This window comes from Cucurbita maxima, unplaced genomic scaffold, assembly GCF_002738345.1.
Source record: "Cucurbita maxima cultivar Rimu unplaced genomic scaffold, Cmax_1.0 Cma_Scf00031, whole genome shotgun sequence".
NCBI classification, from domain to species: Eukaryota; Viridiplantae; Streptophyta; class Magnoliopsida; order Cucurbitales; family Cucurbitaceae; genus Cucurbita; species Cucurbita maxima.
The window spans coordinates 1,428,898-1,449,713 of NW_019272047.1; the positions used below are offsets into that span (position 1 = coordinate 1,428,898).

Sequence of the window (20,816 nt, forward strand, 5' to 3'; positions counted from 1 at the left end):
AACGCTCTCAGGAAGTCGTTCGTTCGTTCATTGCAGGGGAGGTCATGGCCGGCGATTCTAAGAACATCCTCCAGTGTCCTGCTCTTCTCCAGGTTCGTTCCTGTTCCTAATCGAATCTTGTTCGTGATTTTATTTCGATTCTGAGGACTAATTAATAATCTCTGCACTGCGCCTTCATTGTGTTAATTACTCGCGATTGTTCTGAGATAAATTAGTTTAGTCAAACACTGTTCATAAAAATCGCTGAAGATTAGAGAAGTTTAGAGCACTTGTATTTGATGGCAGTATATACTGGAAGAGAATTCGTATCCGAGAGAGCACGAACAGTTGAAGGAACTCAGAGAAACCACGTTAGAAACGTTCAAGTACTGGTGAGATTTCGACTCTTCTTCCGATTTAGATTTTTGCGATTTCAATCCGTTTGGATTCGATTAGGAAAGACTTAGAACGATCGATTAGGCTGGATTGAAGTCGATAATCGTGTAGGAGAGTGTTTAATGATTTTGGAAGGAAATTTGGGGATCGAGTTGCAGGAGCGTGATGAGCGTACCGGCGGATCAAGGATTGTTTCTATCAATGCTTCTGAAACTGATGAACGCAAAGAAAGCGTTAGAGATCGGCGTATTCACTGGCTATTCGCTCCTCACCACTGCGCTAGCACTGCCCGCTGATGGTCAGGTACGGCCTAGATTCCTCCTCAATCTTCATCGTCATCATCGCTGCTTAATCTCCATTCAATTAATTTAAAATATCGTTTCCGCACTAATTCCTTTCCTTTACTTTCCTCAAATGCTTAAATTTAGTTCATCTCTATTAAATAAAGCTTAAAATTATTTAGTTTCAAGTGAATTTTCATCAAAATTCGTTAAAAAAATTTGGAGATTTGAGACTAAAATAAAATATAATTCAAAATACATTTTGTTTGTATTTTCATATATTACTGAGTTAAATAGCAAAAGTTTTATTAATAATGGAGTTTAAATAAGTTATTTAACTTTCAATTTATTATTTAAAATTTACGAATTTAGTGATTAAAGACATGAATTTAAATAGCAAGAACAGAAAAATTTTAAAATATTATATATGAATGAAATAGAAAGGCTAAACATAATTTTGTTTGGATGGTAGATTACAGCCGTTGATGTGAATAGAGATTCATTCGAGATTGGCTTGCCTTTTATAAAAAAAGCTGGAGTTGATCATAAGATCAATTTTGTAGAATCACAGGGAATGCCTGTCCTCAACGACCTCCTCAATGACGTAAGTTAATGATGTTGAAGAAAAATGGCAACAATATTGATTATATGTGTATTGAATGTTAATGTCGTTGTTTTTTTTTTCGATGAATAGGGAAAAGAAGGAGAATTTGATTTTGCATTTGTGGATGCTAATAAAGATGAGTACATTAAATATCACGAATTGCTTTTGAAATTGGTGAAAATCGGCGGTGTAATTGCCTATGACAATACCTTGTGGTTTGGAACAGTGGCACAGAGTGACGACGTCGTTGACGAGAAATTAAAGGCTAGTAGAGGCCATACACGAGAACTCAATGCTTTTCTTGTTAATGACTCGCGCGTTGATATAGCTCTCCTCTCGGTTGGAGATGGTCTCACTCTTTGCCGGCGTATTAAGTAAGCTTCTCATTCTTTTTGTCTTCAAATTTTCTCACATAAGTTATGAATGATACTATTATTGTAAAAAAGTTCTCACTATTAGATTTGCTAAAATTTTAAAGTAAGTTATTTAACATTGACGGACGTCGGAAATACCAAGATCTCAATTTTATAAAAATATCAAAGAAAATATCGTAAATTGTCCACCATAAGAGATAATTCTTGAAAATTTATAAAAGAAAAAATATTTAAATTATTGTGTGTCACTTATTCTAATTTAGTGAACAAGTCAACCATATGGAATTGTAAGTCAAGATTAATTCATTCATATGATTGAGTCTCGGTCACGTTTGAGAGAAGGTATTTTATAACACGTGTGGGAGAAAATGTAATGAAAACAAACCCTAAACCCTAAATGCAAATAAACAACAACCATGCTTTGATAGCATATAACTTGGGTAGGAAAAATTGACGATTAGTCACAACCTTGTGATACATTTTAGAGCATTCTAGCTCTTGCGGGTGTAGACATGATTTTGATGAACATACATGCACCCCATGTTGACACAATTGGTAAAGGCCTAACTATATATGTGAGCTAGTGAAAGGGGTTTGGAACGAAAATGTGGTCATGGACAACACGTCCTAGACAAGAATGATTGGGACATCTGATACACGACCACAAACAACACTCCTTAGATAGGCATGACTATGATCCTCCCCATTTAATTGGTTGACATCCCTATCAATTGACTCTTCACAAACTCAGTGATATAGGATAAGGTTGATTTCAAGTCTCTCGATGCGCTTTCAACTGATCTATGCTTTGAGGAGTCTCTTCCAATCTGTTGAGAACCGTTGAAAATCACTTCTACATTCCTCAACTTTGAGCACATTCTCTTTCAGAACTTCTCTACTTTGTTCGCGATGGAATTCTTCTTTATGGCATGAGGTTGTACCACCTATTTCTGTTTAGTGCGTTCTTGTTGAGGATAGTAATGTTTTAAGTTACTGACATCGACAATAGGTCAAGTCTGCATCCATGGAAGCAATTGAATCCTATATGATGCCTTCCCGACCTTCTAAATGACTTTGACTAGTCCATATTATTTTCATACTAGTTGGTTGTTGATTCTTGCTGCTTTGGAATTAGAGTTGGTTAGACCTTAGCTTAGCTTGATCAAAACTCTCCATTTTGAAATTGTCATGACCGACGCTTTCGACTAGCCCTTCTCTTCATTTTTTCTGGATGATATTTCTGAGTAAACATGAGTTTCTTTGGAGGTTTGTCTTTGTTCCCCCTTCGGAGTTGTTGGCTTGGGAGTTGTTGGCTTGGGGTCTCTCTCCAGCATTTGGGTGACCACAAACAAGCTGGACCCAACCATTGGTAACACGTTCTAGATAAGCATGATATGAACATCCGACACACGGTTGCATGTAACATGCCGTAGATAAGCATGACCATGACACCAGACACAGTTCTGTTTCACTCGATTCATAGTTCGTTTAACTAATTCAACCATTTTTTTTTACTAGTTTGCCCCTTTTAGACCAGTTTAACATTAGTGTTACTTCGATTCTGATTAAATAGAGCCCGATTGAGATTAGTTTCTCTTTTAATTTGGTGGTTTTGGAATGTATGTTAAGGAAATTGGGTAGAGTAAGGGTCCTAAAATATCAATGTTCCTATGTCAGTTGTGAGTGACTTAGATGTTTTAGAGGAAGTACACTACAAGTAATGAACTTATTATTGGACGGTAAGGTAGGTCGGAAGACGAATCATTATATATAGAAATGTATGTTATTATGCAAGTATATTTATGAACATATTATGAGAAGCTAGTAGAATAATAATGTTGATGATGCACGTATGTGATTCATGTCATGATATGATGATATGATACTACTCATACCGACATAAATGCTAGTCACACAAGAAATGATGATATTACACGAATAGGCATATGACAATATGTCACGAGTTGTATCATGCATTATTATTTTAGGTACCTCGTGTACATTTATGTTTACGAGCTATGATAATTAGAGGATGTGAAGAGGTAGTGATGTGACCCCTAATGTTTTTGTAACGATGTGATTACAATTATATTCTTTTTAAATTTGATAATATGACCACAAGAGAGAGCGACGATACGACCGAGACAGAGGAAAGTCATGATGGAAAGTCTTCATGTATTGAACATGCTTCTATGTATTTGCATTTTTCGACCTCAACAAATGGAGTCACTTACTAGGTAATTTTATATTATTTAATCCTTTAAAAAAAATGTTCTGTTTTTCAGATAAAAACAAGGGCAAGCAAAGTGGATAACGATGTCTGTTGCAGAGCCATGAAAATCATATAGATTTTTGCACGGGCTTTCTTTTTTTCTTTTCTATCGTAAACCTTTGAACTAAAGAGTATGTATTTCATTTGAAGAACTTATTTAGTTTCGTTAAACGTTATTTTTCCTTTAAATATCATTATTATATTACGTTTATTTTTTTCTTTCCGGACTTATTTAGTTCGTAAAGTTAATATATTTTTTTTTTTATGAAGTATATAATTTAAATATATTTTTATTAATTTAGTCTATTTTAAAATAAATAAATAAGCTTACATGTAGATACACATAAAAACAAAGAAAAAGAAAAACTATAGCAGACTACACTAAAATATTATTTAAAATGCGAGATCTCGTGCATGTTGTATGTCACACGAGCATATAGTACTTCTTTTATAAATTAAGTACGGACACGCACACCACTAATTATATACTCTTATTTCTTTTTTATTGATTTTCGGCAGCTTGAATGTACATTAGCCCATAATCAGACTTCGGGGTACATATACGAGCCCATCTAGTAGGCTCATGTGCGTGTGCATGAGCTGTGTGTAAATAAGAACTATGCATCCAACCTATCGAGAACGAAAGTAAAACTTAAGGAATAGTTATAAAAAGTAGGTTTCACTGATTATGAAACATGTTTCATATTGTTGCATTTTTGGACCACTACAATGAGGTTATTTACTGAGTATTTTTAAATACTTGACATTTTAGCAATATTTTTATTTTTGTAATCAATATGAAATATTTTTAATTATTATTTTTGTTGTAATATATAATGATTTTAATTAGGCATGGCATGTCATAGTAATGATTATTTTAAAAGAAAAAAATAAAAGTAGTTACGCTTTTCCACTAAAATCACATAACAACTTCCCCTGAAAACGTACAAAGCGCTCTCCACGCGATGGTTTGGCCTATCTTTGCACAAAAGCTGCAATGATATAAGCAACGCGCGGTATGCCATAAAACGCTCACAGGAAGTCCTTTGCTCGTTGCAGAGTAGATCATGGCCTACTGTTCTAAGAAGAACATCCTCCAGTGCCCTGCTCTTCTCCAGGTTCTTTCCCGTTCCTAACTGAATCTTGTTCGTGATTTTATTTCAATTCTGAGGACTAATTAATAATCTCTGCACTGCGCCTTCGTTACGTTAATTACTCGCGATTGTTTTGAGATGAATTAATTTCATCAAACACTGTTCCTAAAAATCGCTGAAGATTAGAGAAGTTTAGAGCGCTTGTATTTGATTGCAGTATATACTGGAAGAGAATTCGTATCCGAGAGAGCACGAACAGTTGAAGGAACTCAGAGAAGCCACGTTAGAAACGTTAAAGTCATGGTGAGATTCCGATTCTTCTTCCGATTTAGATTGTTTTTGCGATTTCAATCCGTTTGGATTCGATTAGGAAAGTTTAGAACGATCGATTCGGCTGGATTGAATTCGGTAATCGTGTAGGAGAGTGTTTAATGATTTTGGAAGGAAATTTGGCGATTGAGTTGCAGGAGCGTGATGAGCGTACCGGCGGATCAAGGATTGTTTCTATCGATGCTTCTGAAACTGATGAACGCGAAGAAAACGATAGAGATCGGCGTATTCACTGGCTATTCGCTCCTAGCCACTGCGCTAGCACTGCCCGCTGATGGTCAGGTAAGGCCTAGAATCCTTCTCAATATTTATATACATTTTTTTTTTTCTTCTTCTCTAACCTAATAATTTTATTATTTTTTAATTTCATTATCTATTCTTATATTTACCATTTTTATTTGTATGGAGTTGTCAATAAATTTATTTATTTTAATATTTTTTTTATCCAAAGATTTTTTCATCGAAAAAACTTTTTTAGAAAAATTTTAAAAAAATAACAACTCGAACAACCTAATCCGAACCAAACCCGAAAATAAAAAGTTGGGTTGGGTTACTAATCTAACCTACAAACTTGTAGGTTGGGTCAAAAAAAATATTTTAACCCAATCTGAACCATGTATACCGAACCATGTATACCGGTAAGGAGGAGTATTACCAAAGTAATAAATTTTATTATTTTGTTTGCTTGTTTGGATGGTAGATTATGGCTGTTGATGTGAACAAAGAATCATTTGAGGTTGGCTTACCATTTATAAAAAAAGCCGGAGTTGATCATAAGATCAATTTTGTAGAAGCACAGGCGTCGGTCTTTCTCAACGACCTCATCAATGATGTAAGTAGTTATTGCACAAGAAAAAAAAAATTTTAAAAGTTGTTCGGTAATAGTATTGATTATCGTTACTGTATATTAATTTCATTAATTCATAGTTCGTATTGATTAAATATTATGTTTTTTTTTTTCTTGTTGAACAGGGAAAAGAAGGAGAATTTGATTTTGTGTTTGTAGATGCTAACAAAGAAGGGTACATTAAATATCACGAATTTCTCTTGAAACTGGTGAAGGTAGGTGGAGTGATTGCATACGACAATACCCTTTGGTTTGGATCAGTGGCACTAAGCGAAGACGACGTTGATGAGAATTTAAAGGTTAATAGAAGTCATTTGCGAGAACTCAATGCTTTTCTTGTTAATGACTCGCGTATCGAGATAGCTCTCCTCTCTATTGGAGATGGTCTCACTCTCTGCAGGCGTATTCAGTAAGTTAATAAAGGAAAAGATTTGCAGAGCTAAGAAAATCATATATATTTTAGTTTTCAGGTAAGAATAATGGAAAGCAGGGTGGATGATGAGCGAAATAAATATATATTTTAGCTTTCGCTCGTTGTTTTTCTTGTCTATCATGAATCTTTAAAATAAAGAGTGTGTGTTTCATTTTGAAGAACTTATTTAGTTTTGTAAACCGTTATTTCTCCTTTAAATGTGAGAATTATGTTATATTAACTTTTTTTAACCATGCTTATCCGTACACAATTAAAATGAGCTTCTGGTTGAGTCGTTACACATGCCTGATTTGGCTTTGATATCTTCACCGTTCACTTAGATTTTTGCTACAATTTCTCCACAATAGCAAGATATGGTCCACTTTGAGCATGAACTCACATGACTTTGTTTTTCAGTTTTATCGAAAGACCTTATTCCAATGTAAATATATTTCTTATTTATAAATCCACTATCAATCCCTTAATTAGCCCCAGATCTACCGCTAGCAGATATTGTTCTCTTTGGCCTTCCCCTCAAGGCTTTTAGGGGAAGGTTTTCACACCCTTGTAAATGGTGGTTTGTTCTTCTCCCAACCAATGTGGGACACCACAATTCACCCCCTTTCAGGGCTAGCGTCCTCGCTGGTACTCTTTCTTTCCTCCAATCGATGTGATCACCTACAAATCCACCCCCTTTGGGGCCAAACGTCCTTACTGGCACACTGTCTCGTGTCTACCCCCTTCGAAGAATAGCGAGAAGGCTGACACATCGTCCGGTGTTTGGCTCTGATACCATTTGTAACAGTCCAGATCCACCGCTAGCAGATATTGTTCTATTTGGGCTTTCCCTTTCGGGCTTCCCCTCAAGGCTTTAAAACACATTTTTTTTACCTATTTAATTTAAGGTCATTACTATATTTTAAATGCTGAGTTTACCTTAAATTGGCGCGACATAAGTTTGTCTTTTATTACCTCATGAATAACAAATATAAGGGAAAGAAAGGAAAAAGAACAACGCTGAAACAAATGTCTTATACTATCCTATGATTTATTATGCGATGACAATTCAACCTATACTATTGATGCAAACGGGAATCAACATAAGCTAACCTATATTATGAATGTGAACGAAATTTAACCTATACTAACCTATACTACGAAATGAAAACAACTATCCTATGCATGTGCCACGATCCCGGGTTGTGCGATGTTGCTGTCGATCTCACATGGGTACCTTGCCTTTATCTGAAAAATATAGTAGCACGAGGCTTGAGTATTTCTAGAATACCCAATGTGACCCCCTATACTAGCACAAGGCTTGAGTATTTCTAGAATACCCAGTGTGACCCCCTATCGGAGTTATGCAACAATCACATGCAATGAGATGATGGGACCTATCTTTCAATCTGTCTTCCTACGACGCTGTTCTAACGGGTAATTTGGACGTGTACCATATACTCTACACACAGCCCATACATGCGGGTATGGGCTCACCAGTCAGTTCGCACACCGCTAAGCCACCTTACTTGTCGAGCGAGCATACACTGGACTCTCTCTAGGTCGGACACCCGTTAGAACTAGTAACCGTCAAGGCAGCGCTATGCAAAACATAACTCATTTTCCTGCCATTGGATGTACGTGTGCGTACCCTCATGAGAGAATAGGGGTATCCCCCAATGTATGAACACACATAATGCATGAGGTCCCCAATATTTCTACTTTTATCATTAATGAATATAACCCCGCTTTCATCTTCATGCTTAACATGTTATTTCTCATTTTTCAGTCTACGTGTCATACCTAATCCTAACGGGGTTACATTTCATGCAATTTATCGTGATTTCATGTCATACATTACACGCTGTTTACATTCAGGATTACAGTACCATTCACGCCAGAATAATCCAGACACATCATAAACGTCATAAACATAGCACATCATATCACCTCAAACAGCATACATTCACATTTCACAATTGTACTTAATCAAGTATAACAGCCTAGCATACAATTTAATGACACGTGCGAATCCATGGGCATGTGCCAACATACAACATACAATGCATAAGCTACGACGGGTGAGCCACTTACTTGGTAGGCCTTAGCCGAAGTACTCACTAAAATATAAACGTAAGCTTCTAGCTCCTCGTATACGTCCTACACTTCCGTTGGTGGTTGGTTCCTATTGGATCATTCGACACCTTCGTTAGTATTTCACACACACAATTAATATCCATCTCGAATTTGTGAAATACGGCCCTAAGATGATCTATTTTACCTTAGACGGGGTCGAAATCAAGTCCGGGAGGGTCAAAACGGTGCCAAAGAGGTTAGAAACCGATTTTTCGAGCCGAATAAGCTGCCAGAGCTGAGAAGTCGCTGCCGAGCCAATCAAACCGCTGGAGCTGAGGGGGTGTCGCGTTGCAGAAATGCCATGTGGCACGACCAAAGGTCGACGCGTGTTCAGCGGTCTTGAGTCGAGGCATGGTTCGTCGGGTCAAGTGCACGGGCTATCGGGCAGTCGGACTCCGGACGCGGTTCTGGTTGTGATGGGCCGCAGGGTTTTGGTTGCGGTGGGCTGGGCTGGGCTCTATCGTCGGGTCGCGGTTTGTTTCAGTGGGCCGAGGATTAAATCGTTGGGCCAAGCGGGTTTTGGATCACAGGTTGGAGATCGAGTCGGACTTCGTCCTCCTCGCCCGATTACCAGCGACACTCTCTCTCTCTTCAGTCACGTCATTCAGATGTCCTTTTTCCTCCTTTTTCCTTTTTTTTCGAGTAATCCCGTTTATGGTATTTGTTTGGTTCATAAAGGCCTAACACTCCCAGATCTGAGAGGGTTCGGAAATCCGACGTTTTGTCTCCCTTACCCGACGGTGTACGATGTGTAAGCAACATTAAAATCTATCCCTGGTGTGTGCAAAGGTCTTTGGGATTATTTTCATTGAGTAAATCGGAAGTTTTCGACGTCGATTTCGTAGGGTTTGGCTTTGTCGGAGCTTCATCGGTTTTCTCACTATCTTTCTCATTTTCTAACTATTTTTCTTTCTTGCAGGTGTCTTGGAGGTGGCAGAAGGTCGGGTTTAGTTTTCGTGTTGACCCCGACGTCGGGCGTTCTTTGTGGATCGTGTGCTAACGAAAACTCCAGTGTTCGCCAGAGTTTTTGGTCCTGCCGACGACTGAGATTTTTTTTTTTTATCTGATTCGTTACATTATCTACTCCTAAAAAGAATTTTCGTCCTCAAAATTCTCGAACTCCCTGATCAATTTGGGATATTTTTCCTTTATTTCCTCCTCTCGTTCCCACGTCGCTTCTTCGATTGGGTGGTTTCGCCACAATACTTTGACGAAACCTATGTTTCTATTACGTAAGGCTTTCACTTCTCAGACTAGGATTTTAATCGGTTTCTCCTGATAACTTAAGTTTTCCTCGATCTTGAGGGTTCTGTAGTTTATAACGTGCGTAGGGTCTGTAATATATTTTCTCAACACGGACACATGAAATACATCGTGTACGCTCGAGAGTGAAGGTGGTAAGGCTAGTTTGTATGCTACTGAACCTATTCTTTCTAGAATTTCAAACGGTTCGATAAAGCGGGAGCTTAGCTTCCCTTTACATCTGAATCTTAGAACGCCTTTCATAGGAGCTACTTTTAGGAACACTGAGTCCCCCTCTTCGAACTCTAAATTCCTACGCCTAACGTCGACATATCTCTTTTGCCTACTTTGTGCGGTACGCATCCTTGCTCTAATTTTCTGTACTACCTCATTGGTGATGTGGACCAGCTCAGGTTCTACCAGTTCTTGTTCTCCTACTTCGTCCCAACACAATGGAGATCTACACCATTTTTCATATAATGCTTCAAACGGTGTCATCCTGATGGTTGCTTAGAAACTATTGTTGTACGAGAATTCCATTAAGTGTAGTTTAGTGTCCCAACTCCCTGTGAAATCCATAACCCATGCCTGAAGCATGTCTTCCATGATTTTGTTTAATCGTTTTGTTTGGCCATCAGTTTGTGGATGGAAGGCAGTGTTAAAGTCGAGGCGGGTACCCAACACTTTTTGGAGTCTGCCAAAAGGCCGACGTAAAACGCGGGTCCCGATCCGACACTATGGATACCGAGACTCCATGCAACCTCACAATTTCTTTCACATATAGTTGAGCCCAGTTGTCTACTGTATATGTTGCCTTACCCGGTAGGAAGTGTGCCGACATTGTCAAACGATCGACAATTATCTAAATTACCGTGTAACCCTTTAGTGTTTTGGGTAGGCCTACTATGAAATCCATAACAATATTTTAACATTTCCATTCTGGTATTACTTAGAGGTTGTAGTAGTTCGGCGGTTTTCTGCCTAGGGGCTTTTACCTATTGGTATACCAGACATTTACTCACGTATTCCGCGATATCCTTTTTCATACTTCGCCACCAGAAATGTTGTTTCAAGTCTTGATACATCTTTGTACCACCTAGATGTATCGAGAAGGGTGAGTTGTGTGCTTCAACTAGGATTTCGTTCTTTATTTCGTTCACCGTTGGGACACATAAACGTCCTTGACATAATAGTCCATCATCTGTTGATTTAGAAAAACCGTCCACTAGGCCAACTTTCAACTGGTCTAGGATTTTGTTTAGGCTTGGGTCCTCATGTTGTGAGTCTATGATCCTCTATCTAAGCGTGGGACGCACTGTCAGTCGGGCTATTTAGGCTATAACCTCCTTGGTTACTACCGCTATGTCAGCTCGTTCGAAATCAGCTCGCACTCGTGGCTCCCTTGTGATGAGGGCCGACGAGTGTACTGCTGTTTGCTTTTCTAGGGTGGTACTAGATTTCTATATCGTAATCTTTTACCAACTCTAGCCATCTACATTGTCTCATGTTCAATTCTTTTTGTGTAAACAAATATTTTAGACTTTTATGGTTCGTGTAAATTTATATAGGTAGTGTCGCCAAATTTTTAACGCAAACACCGCTGCCGCCAACTCCAAATCATGTGTAGGATAGTTTTTCTTGTAATCTTTTAATTGGCGTGATGCATACACAACAACCTTGCCATGTTGCATCAGCACACAACCCAACCCCTTTTTGGATGCATCACTGTAAATCACGTATCCCACAGAGCTTTCTGGAACCATGAGCACTTGTGCAGACACTAGTCTTTGTTTTAGTTCCTGAAAGCTGGTCTCACAAGTATCGTTCCATACGAAAGGTACGCCTTTTTTTTTGTCAATTGGGTGAGAGGCGAGACTATTCTAGCAAAGTCTTGGACAAACCTTCGATAGTAACCTGCCAATCCCAAGAAACTTCGTATCTCGGTGACCATAGTTGGGCGTTTCCATTTCGTGATGGATTCTATCTTGGTGGGATCTACTAAAATTCCGTCTTTAGACACTACGTGTCCCAAGAACGAAACCTGTTGTAGCCAAAATTCGCATTTGGAGAATTTGACATACAACTTGTTCTCCTTTATGATAGTTAGGGCTTTTCAGAGGTGCTCTTGGTGTTCTAGGTCGATTTTCTAGTATATCAGGATGTCGTCTATGAACACGATCATAAACGAATCTAAGCACTCCTTAAATACTCGGTTCATTAATTCCATGAACATCGCTGGGGTGTTGGTAAGACCAAAGGACATTACCACAAACTCATAGTGGCCATATATGGTTTGAAAGGATGTTTTTGGTATATCTTCATTTTTAATCTTAATTTAATGGTATCCTGATCAAAGGTCTATTTTGGAAAACACTGTTGCCTCTCGAAGTTGGTCAAATAGGTTCTCGATGCGTGGTAATGGATATTTGTTCTTTACCGTCCTCTTGTTTAATTCTCTGAAGTCAATGCATAGACGCATATAGCCATCTTTCTTTTTGACAAACAACACTGGCGCACCCCAAGTGGATATGCTAGGTCGAATGAAGCATTTATCTAATAGGTCTTGTAGTTGTGATTTAAGTTCTTTTAGTTTTGCTGTGGCCATGCAGGGGCTTTAGAGATGGACCTCGTTCCTGGTTCCAGTTCTATTCCAAAGTCTTCTGCTCGCGATGGAGGGATTCTCGGGAGGTCCTCCGGAAAGACATCTGTGAATTCGTTTACTATGGGTATCGTATTTATTGTTTTCTCCTTTCCTTTTGTGTTTATTGCACAGGCTAGAAGTGCCCACCCCCTTGTTGTACCAACCGTCTGGTTTTCATCATCGATAATGTTTTTGTGGTGGTACCTGTGAAGGTTCCTTTAAACTTAAAGGTAAGTCCATTTGGAGGTGTGAATACCACTTCTTTCTTAGTATGACGTCAAAATCCGTCATATCTACTACTTTTAGGTCTACATGGATGGTTAGTCCAGCTATTACCACTTGTCTGTCTTTTACTCTATTTTTCGTGACTAGGTCTACCCCTGTTGGGATACCGATCGACAATACATGCATTAAGGGTTCTACTACGAACCTTGCTTGTCTAACAAATGGAAAAGAAACAAACGAATGGGTAGAACCTGAATCAAACAACATCAATGCAAAGTGCCCTAGTATAGAAAGCGTACCTGTCACCACGGTGCCAAACGTTCTCGCCTCTTTACTGCTCGTTGCATATGCCCTGGTCTATGGGCGGGTTTGCATGGTGGGTTCTCGAATGACCGAACCTCTAAGGGGTTCCCTTGGGTTTCCCATGCCCCTTTTTGTAAGGTAAGCTCTGGCCACGTGACCTACACGACCACAATTATAACACACACCAGAGCCTACCAAACATCTGCTACCATGTTGTTTTCCACAGTCGCGACACAAGGGTTTTTTCGGTACTAGGTATTGGGCTATTGGGGGTGGAGGAGTAGGTGTCCTGTTCTGATGTCGAGGTCTTTGGAGTGGCGGTTGGAATTCCATGGGTCCAACCTCGACAGGGCGTTTCTTTCCTATGACAACCGTTAGCTCCGAATTTTTCTCCTCCGGAGGTTCCTCTAAAGCCTTGGTCGTCCTCAGAGCCTCTTCGTAAGTTTTCGGGTTAAAAGCCTCCAACATGCAGCGAGCCTTCAGGTTCAAGCCCAACACAAATTTCTCCGTCCGTTTCTCTTCAGTGTCTACTAGTGACGATGTGAACCTTCTTAATCTCATGAATTCCTGATCATACTGATCCACCATCTTGTTGTTTCTTTATACGGGTCTCTCTCGGGTTGATACTTTGTTTATTATCCACCCACCACACCATCTTGTTGTTTCTTTATACGGGTCTCTCTCGGGTTGATACTTTGTTTATTATCCACCCACCACACTTCTGCGTTTCTTTATACGGGTCTCTCTCGGGTTGATACTTTGTTTATTATCCACCCACCACACTTCTGCGTCTTTTACAGTACATATGCCACACACGCTACTTTATGTTCATCAAGGCATCTCATTGATTCAAAGGTCATTTCCATGTTTGCGATCCACATCTGAACTGCTGAGCTGCTGTGGGATCTTCTTTTGAAGAGATAAATGGACGGGGGGTTATACCATCTGTGGGGTCTTTTAACCAACTCCCCCCCTCCTGGGGTTACAGGTTTTTGGCCAGTTGCATGGCAATAGCCGACTTGTTGCGTAACTAACAACGTGGCCTGTTGTGTGGCCAGAATTGTTTGCATTGTCGTTTGGAGTGACTCCAACATCAATCTTGTGGTGGGGTCTAATCCGGCCTGTGGTACAGCTTGGCGGTGCGTTTTCCAAAGGGGGTGCAGCTTGTGGGGGAGGTTCATATTCTGGAGGTGGTTCAAACGCATAGGGTCCAGTAGTTGACCCTTCTTGGGAAGAGCTTCTTTCGACTTCTCCTCTTCCCCATCTCCTAATGGGAGGTCGTCCTCTCCCTCTCCTACACCCTCTGTGCGTCATGGTTCTAGAAACCAAGAAAATGATTCTATCATGACATTCAATATTTAAAAGTCAACCTACGCAAGGTTGTAACCGTGGAACATGCCAAGCCTACTGTAACGCCCCAAGATCCACCTAACAGATATTGTCCTCTTTAGGCTTTCCCTTTCGAACTTCCCCTCAAGGCTTTAAGACATGTTTGCTAGGGAAAGGTTTCCACACCTTTATAAATGGTGGTTTGTTCTCCTCCCCAACCAATGTGGGACATCACACCTCTCCTAACAATCTTCAACATTTCTCCCTATTTCCTCTATCATCTACCACGTTTTTGTGCATTATTAATTATGAATATAAATGCTAAGTTCTTCATTAAAATGGTTGGATGTGTTTGCTCTTATTGGACTCTGTTATGTGATAAGGTGCATTATGAATATAAATGTGTTGGGACCTAATATATGTAGGTTATGATTGATGATAGTGATAAGGGTTATACACGGTGTGTTTTGGATAATCAACCACAAATAATCATTTTGAGGAGTCATTGCTAAAAAAAATAATTTTTGTGGTAAGGGTTATACACGGTGTGTATCGGGTAACAAACCACTAATAGTTGCTCTAAGGAGTGATATATGAAAATGATTATCAGTGGAAAGACGACACGTTATGTGTTTTGAGTAATTAACCTCTAAGGTCCCACGATTTTTGTTTGATCAATCATATAAAAATTTACATATCTAACCCTAATAAAAGAGTGCCTTGTAGAGTACTTTTAATACTGATACGTGTACAAAAAGTTCTGTCGTTACGTATATATTGTTAGGAATCACGACTCTCTATAATAGTATGATATTGTTCACTTTGAGTATAAGTTCTCATAGCTTCGTGGACCCAAAATGTCTCATTTCAATAGAGACAAGTATTCCTCACTTATAAACTCATGATCCGTCTCTAAATTAGTCAATGTGGGACCCCTCTTAGATAAGTATTTCTCACTTATAAACTTATGATCAGTCCCTAAATTAGCCAATGTCTCAACCATCCTCAACAATTATATGTATCTATAAATTTATAATATAATTTTGTGATTCAAATTAACCAATGATTTAAAACAAATATTATTTCTTGTAATCAAATCAACCTTAAACATGTCACGGTCGGCATGTTGCATGTGACTGTATGTCTATTCCAAACACACCAAAATCATATACACTCGCCATGACTAAAATGCCTCAAAATGTACTATAGTCAGATGTGACTAATTGTCAATTCTTCTTACTATGCTATATCTATCAATAGTTGGAGTCGTTTATTCACTTTTTAGCTTATAACATTGTTTTCTTTTAAATTGTTTTTAACATATTTTCTCGATCACGTTTTCTAAAACATTTCTTTCAAACATGATCTGAGGCTCGAGCATAAGCTGATATTGTATGTGAATGGTCGTCTCACTATGGAGTTCGCGCACTTGGGGTTGGGCTGGCGCTCACACGCCTTACTAGGCTCTGTTGGGGCTAGGCTACTGTTTTTTTAATTACTGTCACACATACTTTCCATCAGAGCTGCTGTATTATATAAACCATGCGCGTTTTTCCGTAAATGCTCACACGAAGTCACTGATTGCTAGCCAAGCGCGTTCGTTGCAGAGTAGGTCATGGCCGACGATTGTCCAGATAAGAATATCCTCCAGAGCACTGCTCTTCTCCAGGTTAGTACCCGTTCCAATCTGAATCTGTTCATGTTTTGTTTCCGATTCCGATTCCAAGTAGTAATTAGTCTCTTGCGCCTTCATTTCGTTAATTACTCGCGATTGCTCTAGATAAATTAATTTAATCAAATAGTGTTCGGAAAAATGGATAAAGAATTGAGGAGTTCAAAACGCATGTATTTGATTGCAGTATATACTGGAAGCCAATTCCTATCCGAGAGAGCACGAACAGTTGAAGGAACTCAGAGAAACCACACTCCGAAAGTTCGACAAGTCCTTGTGAGATTCCTGACTCCTCTTCGGATTTAGATTTTTGCAATTTCTATCAGTTTCGATTCGATTTGGAAAGATTTGGAACGATCGATTCTGTAGTATTCGTTAATAGTCTACGAGAGTGTTTAATAATTTGGAAGGAAATTTGGGGAATGAGTTGCAGGAGCGTGATGAGCGTACCGGCGGATCAAGGATTGTTTCTATCAATGCTTCTGAAACTTATGAACGCAAAGAAAACGATAGAGATCGGCGTATTCACCGGCTATTCGCTCCTAACCACTGCGCTAGCGCTGCCCGCTGATGGTCAGGTAAGGCTTAAAGATTTATCAATGCTTTTGGAACTGTTATTCATTTGTTTATCGAATTCATTTCATATTTTTTTGATTCCTCTGTTTGTTTATTTGGATGGTAGATAACAGCCATTGATGTAAACAGAGAATCATTTGAGATCGGTTTGCCATTTTTCAAAAAGGCAGGAGTTGATCACAAGATCAATTTTGTGGAATCAATGGCATTGGTTGTCCTCAACGACCTCATCAATGACGTAAGTTATTGATTCCAAGTTGCTTATTGAACATGGCTTCTAATTTTACAACATAAATTTAGTGAACTATAATTAATTTTCTAGTTTTAGAATAAACATGTTTTTTTTCTCTCTCATATTATAGAACTGAAAAAAAAAAAATTCTAAAAATTATAGATTGTGTCTAAATCTTAATATTTTCATTGTTTTTGTAAACTAATTTAAATATTTTTTTTTAATAGGACACAAATACCGAATTTGATTTTGCATTTGTGGATGCTGTGAAAGGAGAATACATTAAGTACCACGAGTTACTTTTGAGATTGGTGAAAGTAGGTGGAATAATTGCATATGACAATACTTTATGGTATGGATCAGTGGCACAAAATGATGACGTCGTTCCTCATGATTTGAAAGCTAATAGAAGTCATATACGAGAATTCAATGCTTTTTTAGTTAATGATTCACGTGTGGAGATAGCTCTCCTCTCCATTGGAGATGGCCTCACTCTTTGCCGACGTATCAAGTAATCTGTTCATCCCTTCTACCCTTTGGAGACTATGGTTTTAATGACAAATTAGCTCAAAAGCGGGTCGAATTAGTTCTTTACAAGACCTTTTTTATAACGCCTTTTTTAAGGCTTTTTAAAGAATAAGCCATGAATGGTGAATTTTAAAATGTTTTTAGTTCAATAACAAATTATGGGACAATGCGGGGTTGGGGTCTCTCCATTTAAACAAAAATACTTCTCTCATTCGCGATGGATCTTATCTTCAGCCTCGTGATTTAAATAAACATCATTATTTGTCTTTAGCTTTTAAAATTTTAGTTAATCTTAGTATAATTCCATCTTTCGTTTAAATTATACGATGAAAAGCATATTTTATAATTTTACTATAATTTTAAAATTATGATTTAAAAACAAAATTTATGGAAGTATTTCAAACACCTTTAGCATCTCTACCATTTGGAATAGTTTGAACAGACCCCATTATGCAATAAAAAAAGATATCAAAGGACCTAAAAGTAAATATTCTTTCTAAGAAGCATAATATTTCTTTTCAATCCCTCACTAATTTCAAAATTTTGCTAAATAGTTTCATATAAAGATAATAAAGAAAAAGCAATAAGAGCATAAGAATCATTTTGCATGATAACATGATAATCTATTTTATCACATAAATATTTTTTTAATATAAGCATTAATAAATATAATTATGTTATAAGAATTATACTTTGTTTTTAGGGAATTAGTTCGTTTTTTTTTAAAAATAATTAAAAGAAAAAGTTATAATTTTCCTTTTTATATATTGATATAAAAAAGTCAATTTTAAAGAAAAAAAAAACAAAATTATAAAATTATATATATATATTAAGGAAATATGATTGTTTTGATTTCAACAAAAAAAAAAAAAAAAAAAAAAATTAGACACCGTGTAAATAACTTGTATTTGTATCGATTTGTGTGTATCAGTCTTTGGCTTGTAATCCTTGAAGATTTTATCGAAATGTTTAAGAAGATCGCAACGTTAGCCTTGTCCCTACCCTACACTCAATAGTAACTCAATGGGCTTCAGAGTTTTGTTAAGTTTTCTTAATCGTGTTTAGATGTTTTGGTAATTTACTAGGTTTTTAGGAGTGTTTAGGCGGTTTAAATCTCATCTCTCATTTTCAAGACGTTCGGGGTTAGCTCCTCAAGCTAAACCAAACTCTAGGTGCCCACAAGTCTACACTTCTGATTGCTCACGATCCTCGGGTGCAAGGTTTATTGAAAATATATTGAACAGGGCCAACATGTAAACCACACTAGCTGTAATGCTCTAATCTAAACTGAATTCTCTCGTGCATGCTTTGCTAGGGAGATATTTTTATTGGTCACCTAAGCTCGTAACACATAATTTCAAATTTCATATTAGTAATATTTGGGAGCTAAAGAGATCTATTGGATTCCTAGGGCAGATAGGTGGTTTAATGTGGACTTCTGATTCTAGGTTGCACTATTCTGACACATTGAGTCGTTCTTAGTCTGGGACCACTAGGGTCTAGGTTCTCTAACCGTCGCTCACGATCCTAAGGTACTCAATCTACTGGAGGCGTTCTTACCTATGTAATCATCTAGCCAACTTAACTTTAACACCCTAGCTCTTTATGTGGAGAACACACAGTCAAACACCTGGAGCTGACACATATCATATCATGCACACATACAAGCCAACTAGCTCAACGGGGAGATAACATCCATCAATCATCCATAGCACAGATCACAATAACTCCTTCTTTCTAATACCGTGGAACGCACATGAAACAACATTACTCACAAATCTTATCATAGGGGCATTTTGGTAATTTCTTATCTCATACATAACATACTCATCGGACAACATATATTAAACAATAATTGGACTTTACAATAGAATTGGACAACATATATTAAACAATAATTTAAACAACAAGAATTGGACAACTTATTTTTAGAAATAATTAAGTTTATTTTTTTTATATTTTATTTACACAATAATAAGTAGATAACTTAGAGATGTTCATTTAATATGCAAGGTTGAAGATCTGCTTCGAACAGATGTAGAATCTCCGAGAGAATGAGTGGAGAAATGATAGAGAATTACCACTCAAATCTCGTAAAATTACCACTCAAATCTCGTAAAAATAAATGAAAAAATTCGGAGAAATGAATATTGAAATATTAGATAAGGGCAGGCACGAGAAAAGTTTTTCTATCCTCGACCCATTCCATGAACATACTACCTGAAAGACGACCGGTCAAAGGAATTGGGTCACATTTTATTCATTCACATGGGTGAAAATCTGTCACTAGTTTGGCGATACTGGATTTTCTAGCTAAGTCGAATTGCTTGACTAGATCTAGGAGACTGACAATTTTGCTTTTGATTTGGGGGAACCCAACTGCTTTCAATCGGGACAAGAAAAAACATTGACCCGCGAACCTGTCTAAAAAGTGAGGCAAAGACCAACGCTTCTGCTTAAGAAAGACTATTTTTTTTTAGTGGAATCATACTGAATATCATAGATTTTGAAGTGGCTAGATCAATAAAAAAACTCAGTGAGTAGTCTCATCTAACCTGAGGTCGTGTTGAGAGCATCGTCTTTGGGGACAATGTTCAAAGGGACAACATAAGATTCATCCCTCGCTCACAAAGAGGAGGCATGCAAGTTGAGGTCGAGACATGGTACCGAGGTTGAATCAATCACCGTAGTATCATGACAACAGATGCCGATGACTCAATTTTAAATCATTTGTGTGATAGTGTGCATGGGAGGCTAACATGTGCTCCCGTAGGTGAACCTGCAGAAGGATCATTGTCGATGCCTACATATCAAATGACCCATAAACCTAAACTTTTTGTGTTATGGGGAGCATTTTTGTGTTATGGGGAGCATTCGTGCCCATCTCATGCCTAAACCAAACCTGGGGCAAGTCATGCCAAGGAGTTCAAACTAGTAGGCTTGCCCCTTGTCCCGGTCTCGATGTACGGTGGGGAAGCATTTTTGTCCTATTATTCGATTAAAAGCTATCTTGTGGACAGAGGAAAAGACTTCCATGACATATTGAAAGTTCACCCGCAACGCCGAGTCTGAGAGAATATCCGTACTCTCATTTGATTTGCAGACGGTGGGATGATGAGCGCGAGAGATGAGGAATCAGAGAACTACGGAGATTATTTGGCGCTGCTCACACATTTCCTTCGCCGTCTCCGGTAATGCTTCTCTCAACGCTTCTTCTCTATTTGCCTGTTCTTAGATAGACGCATTTGAATTAGCCTTCTTTAGGAATTACTGTAAGTTTCAGTCAGATGCACGCCATAAGAACTCATCTGATATGGTGGTTTATCCTCTATAAGACTTGCGGTTA

The 20,816-nt window shown here is 38.1% G+C and overlaps 2 protein-coding genes across 4 annotated transcripts; both read left to right on the top strand.

Moving 5' to 3' along the window:
* The first annotated feature begins 24 nt into the window (after positions 1-24).
* Positions 25-4,024, top strand: LOC111466359 (flavonoid 3',5'-methyltransferase-like). Its single transcript, XM_023110971.1, has 6 exons — positions 25-92; positions 286-371; positions 534-678; positions 1,129-1,260; positions 1,351-1,634; positions 3,920-4,024. The coding sequence occupies exons 1-6, from the start codon at positions 45-47 to the stop codon at positions 3,921-3,923; spliced, it is 699 nt and encodes a 232-aa protein (XP_022966739.1). The 5' UTR covers positions 25-44; the 3' UTR covers positions 3,924-4,024.
* An 874-nt stretch (positions 4,025-4,898) lies between these two features.
* Positions 4,899-17,750, top strand: LOC111466357 (flavonoid 3',5'-methyltransferase-like). Of its 3 annotated transcripts, none has more exons than XM_023110969.1 (6): positions 4,899-5,024; positions 5,218-5,303; positions 5,468-5,612; positions 6,031-6,162; positions 6,303-6,314; positions 17,182-17,750. In XM_023110969.1, the coding sequence occupies exons 1-6, from the start codon at positions 4,974-4,976 to the stop codon at positions 17,455-17,457; spliced, it is 702 nt and encodes a 233-aa protein (XP_022966737.1). In that variant the 5' UTR covers positions 4,899-4,973; the 3' UTR covers positions 17,458-17,750. The 3 variants fall into 3 exon arrangements, with proteins under 3 accessions (XP_022966737.1, XP_022966736.1, XP_022966735.1); XM_023110968.1 differs by lacking the exon at positions 17,182-17,750 and adding an exon at positions 6,648-6,851 and having other exon boundaries at positions 4,904-5,024; positions 6,303-6,586; XM_023110967.1 differs by lacking the exons at positions 4,899-5,024; positions 5,218-5,303; positions 5,468-5,612; positions 6,031-6,162; positions 6,303-6,314 and adding exons at positions 15,988-16,131; positions 16,322-16,410; positions 16,568-16,712; positions 16,817-16,948 and having other exon boundaries at positions 17,170-17,605.
* Positions 17,751-20,816: the final 3,066 nt, after the last annotated feature.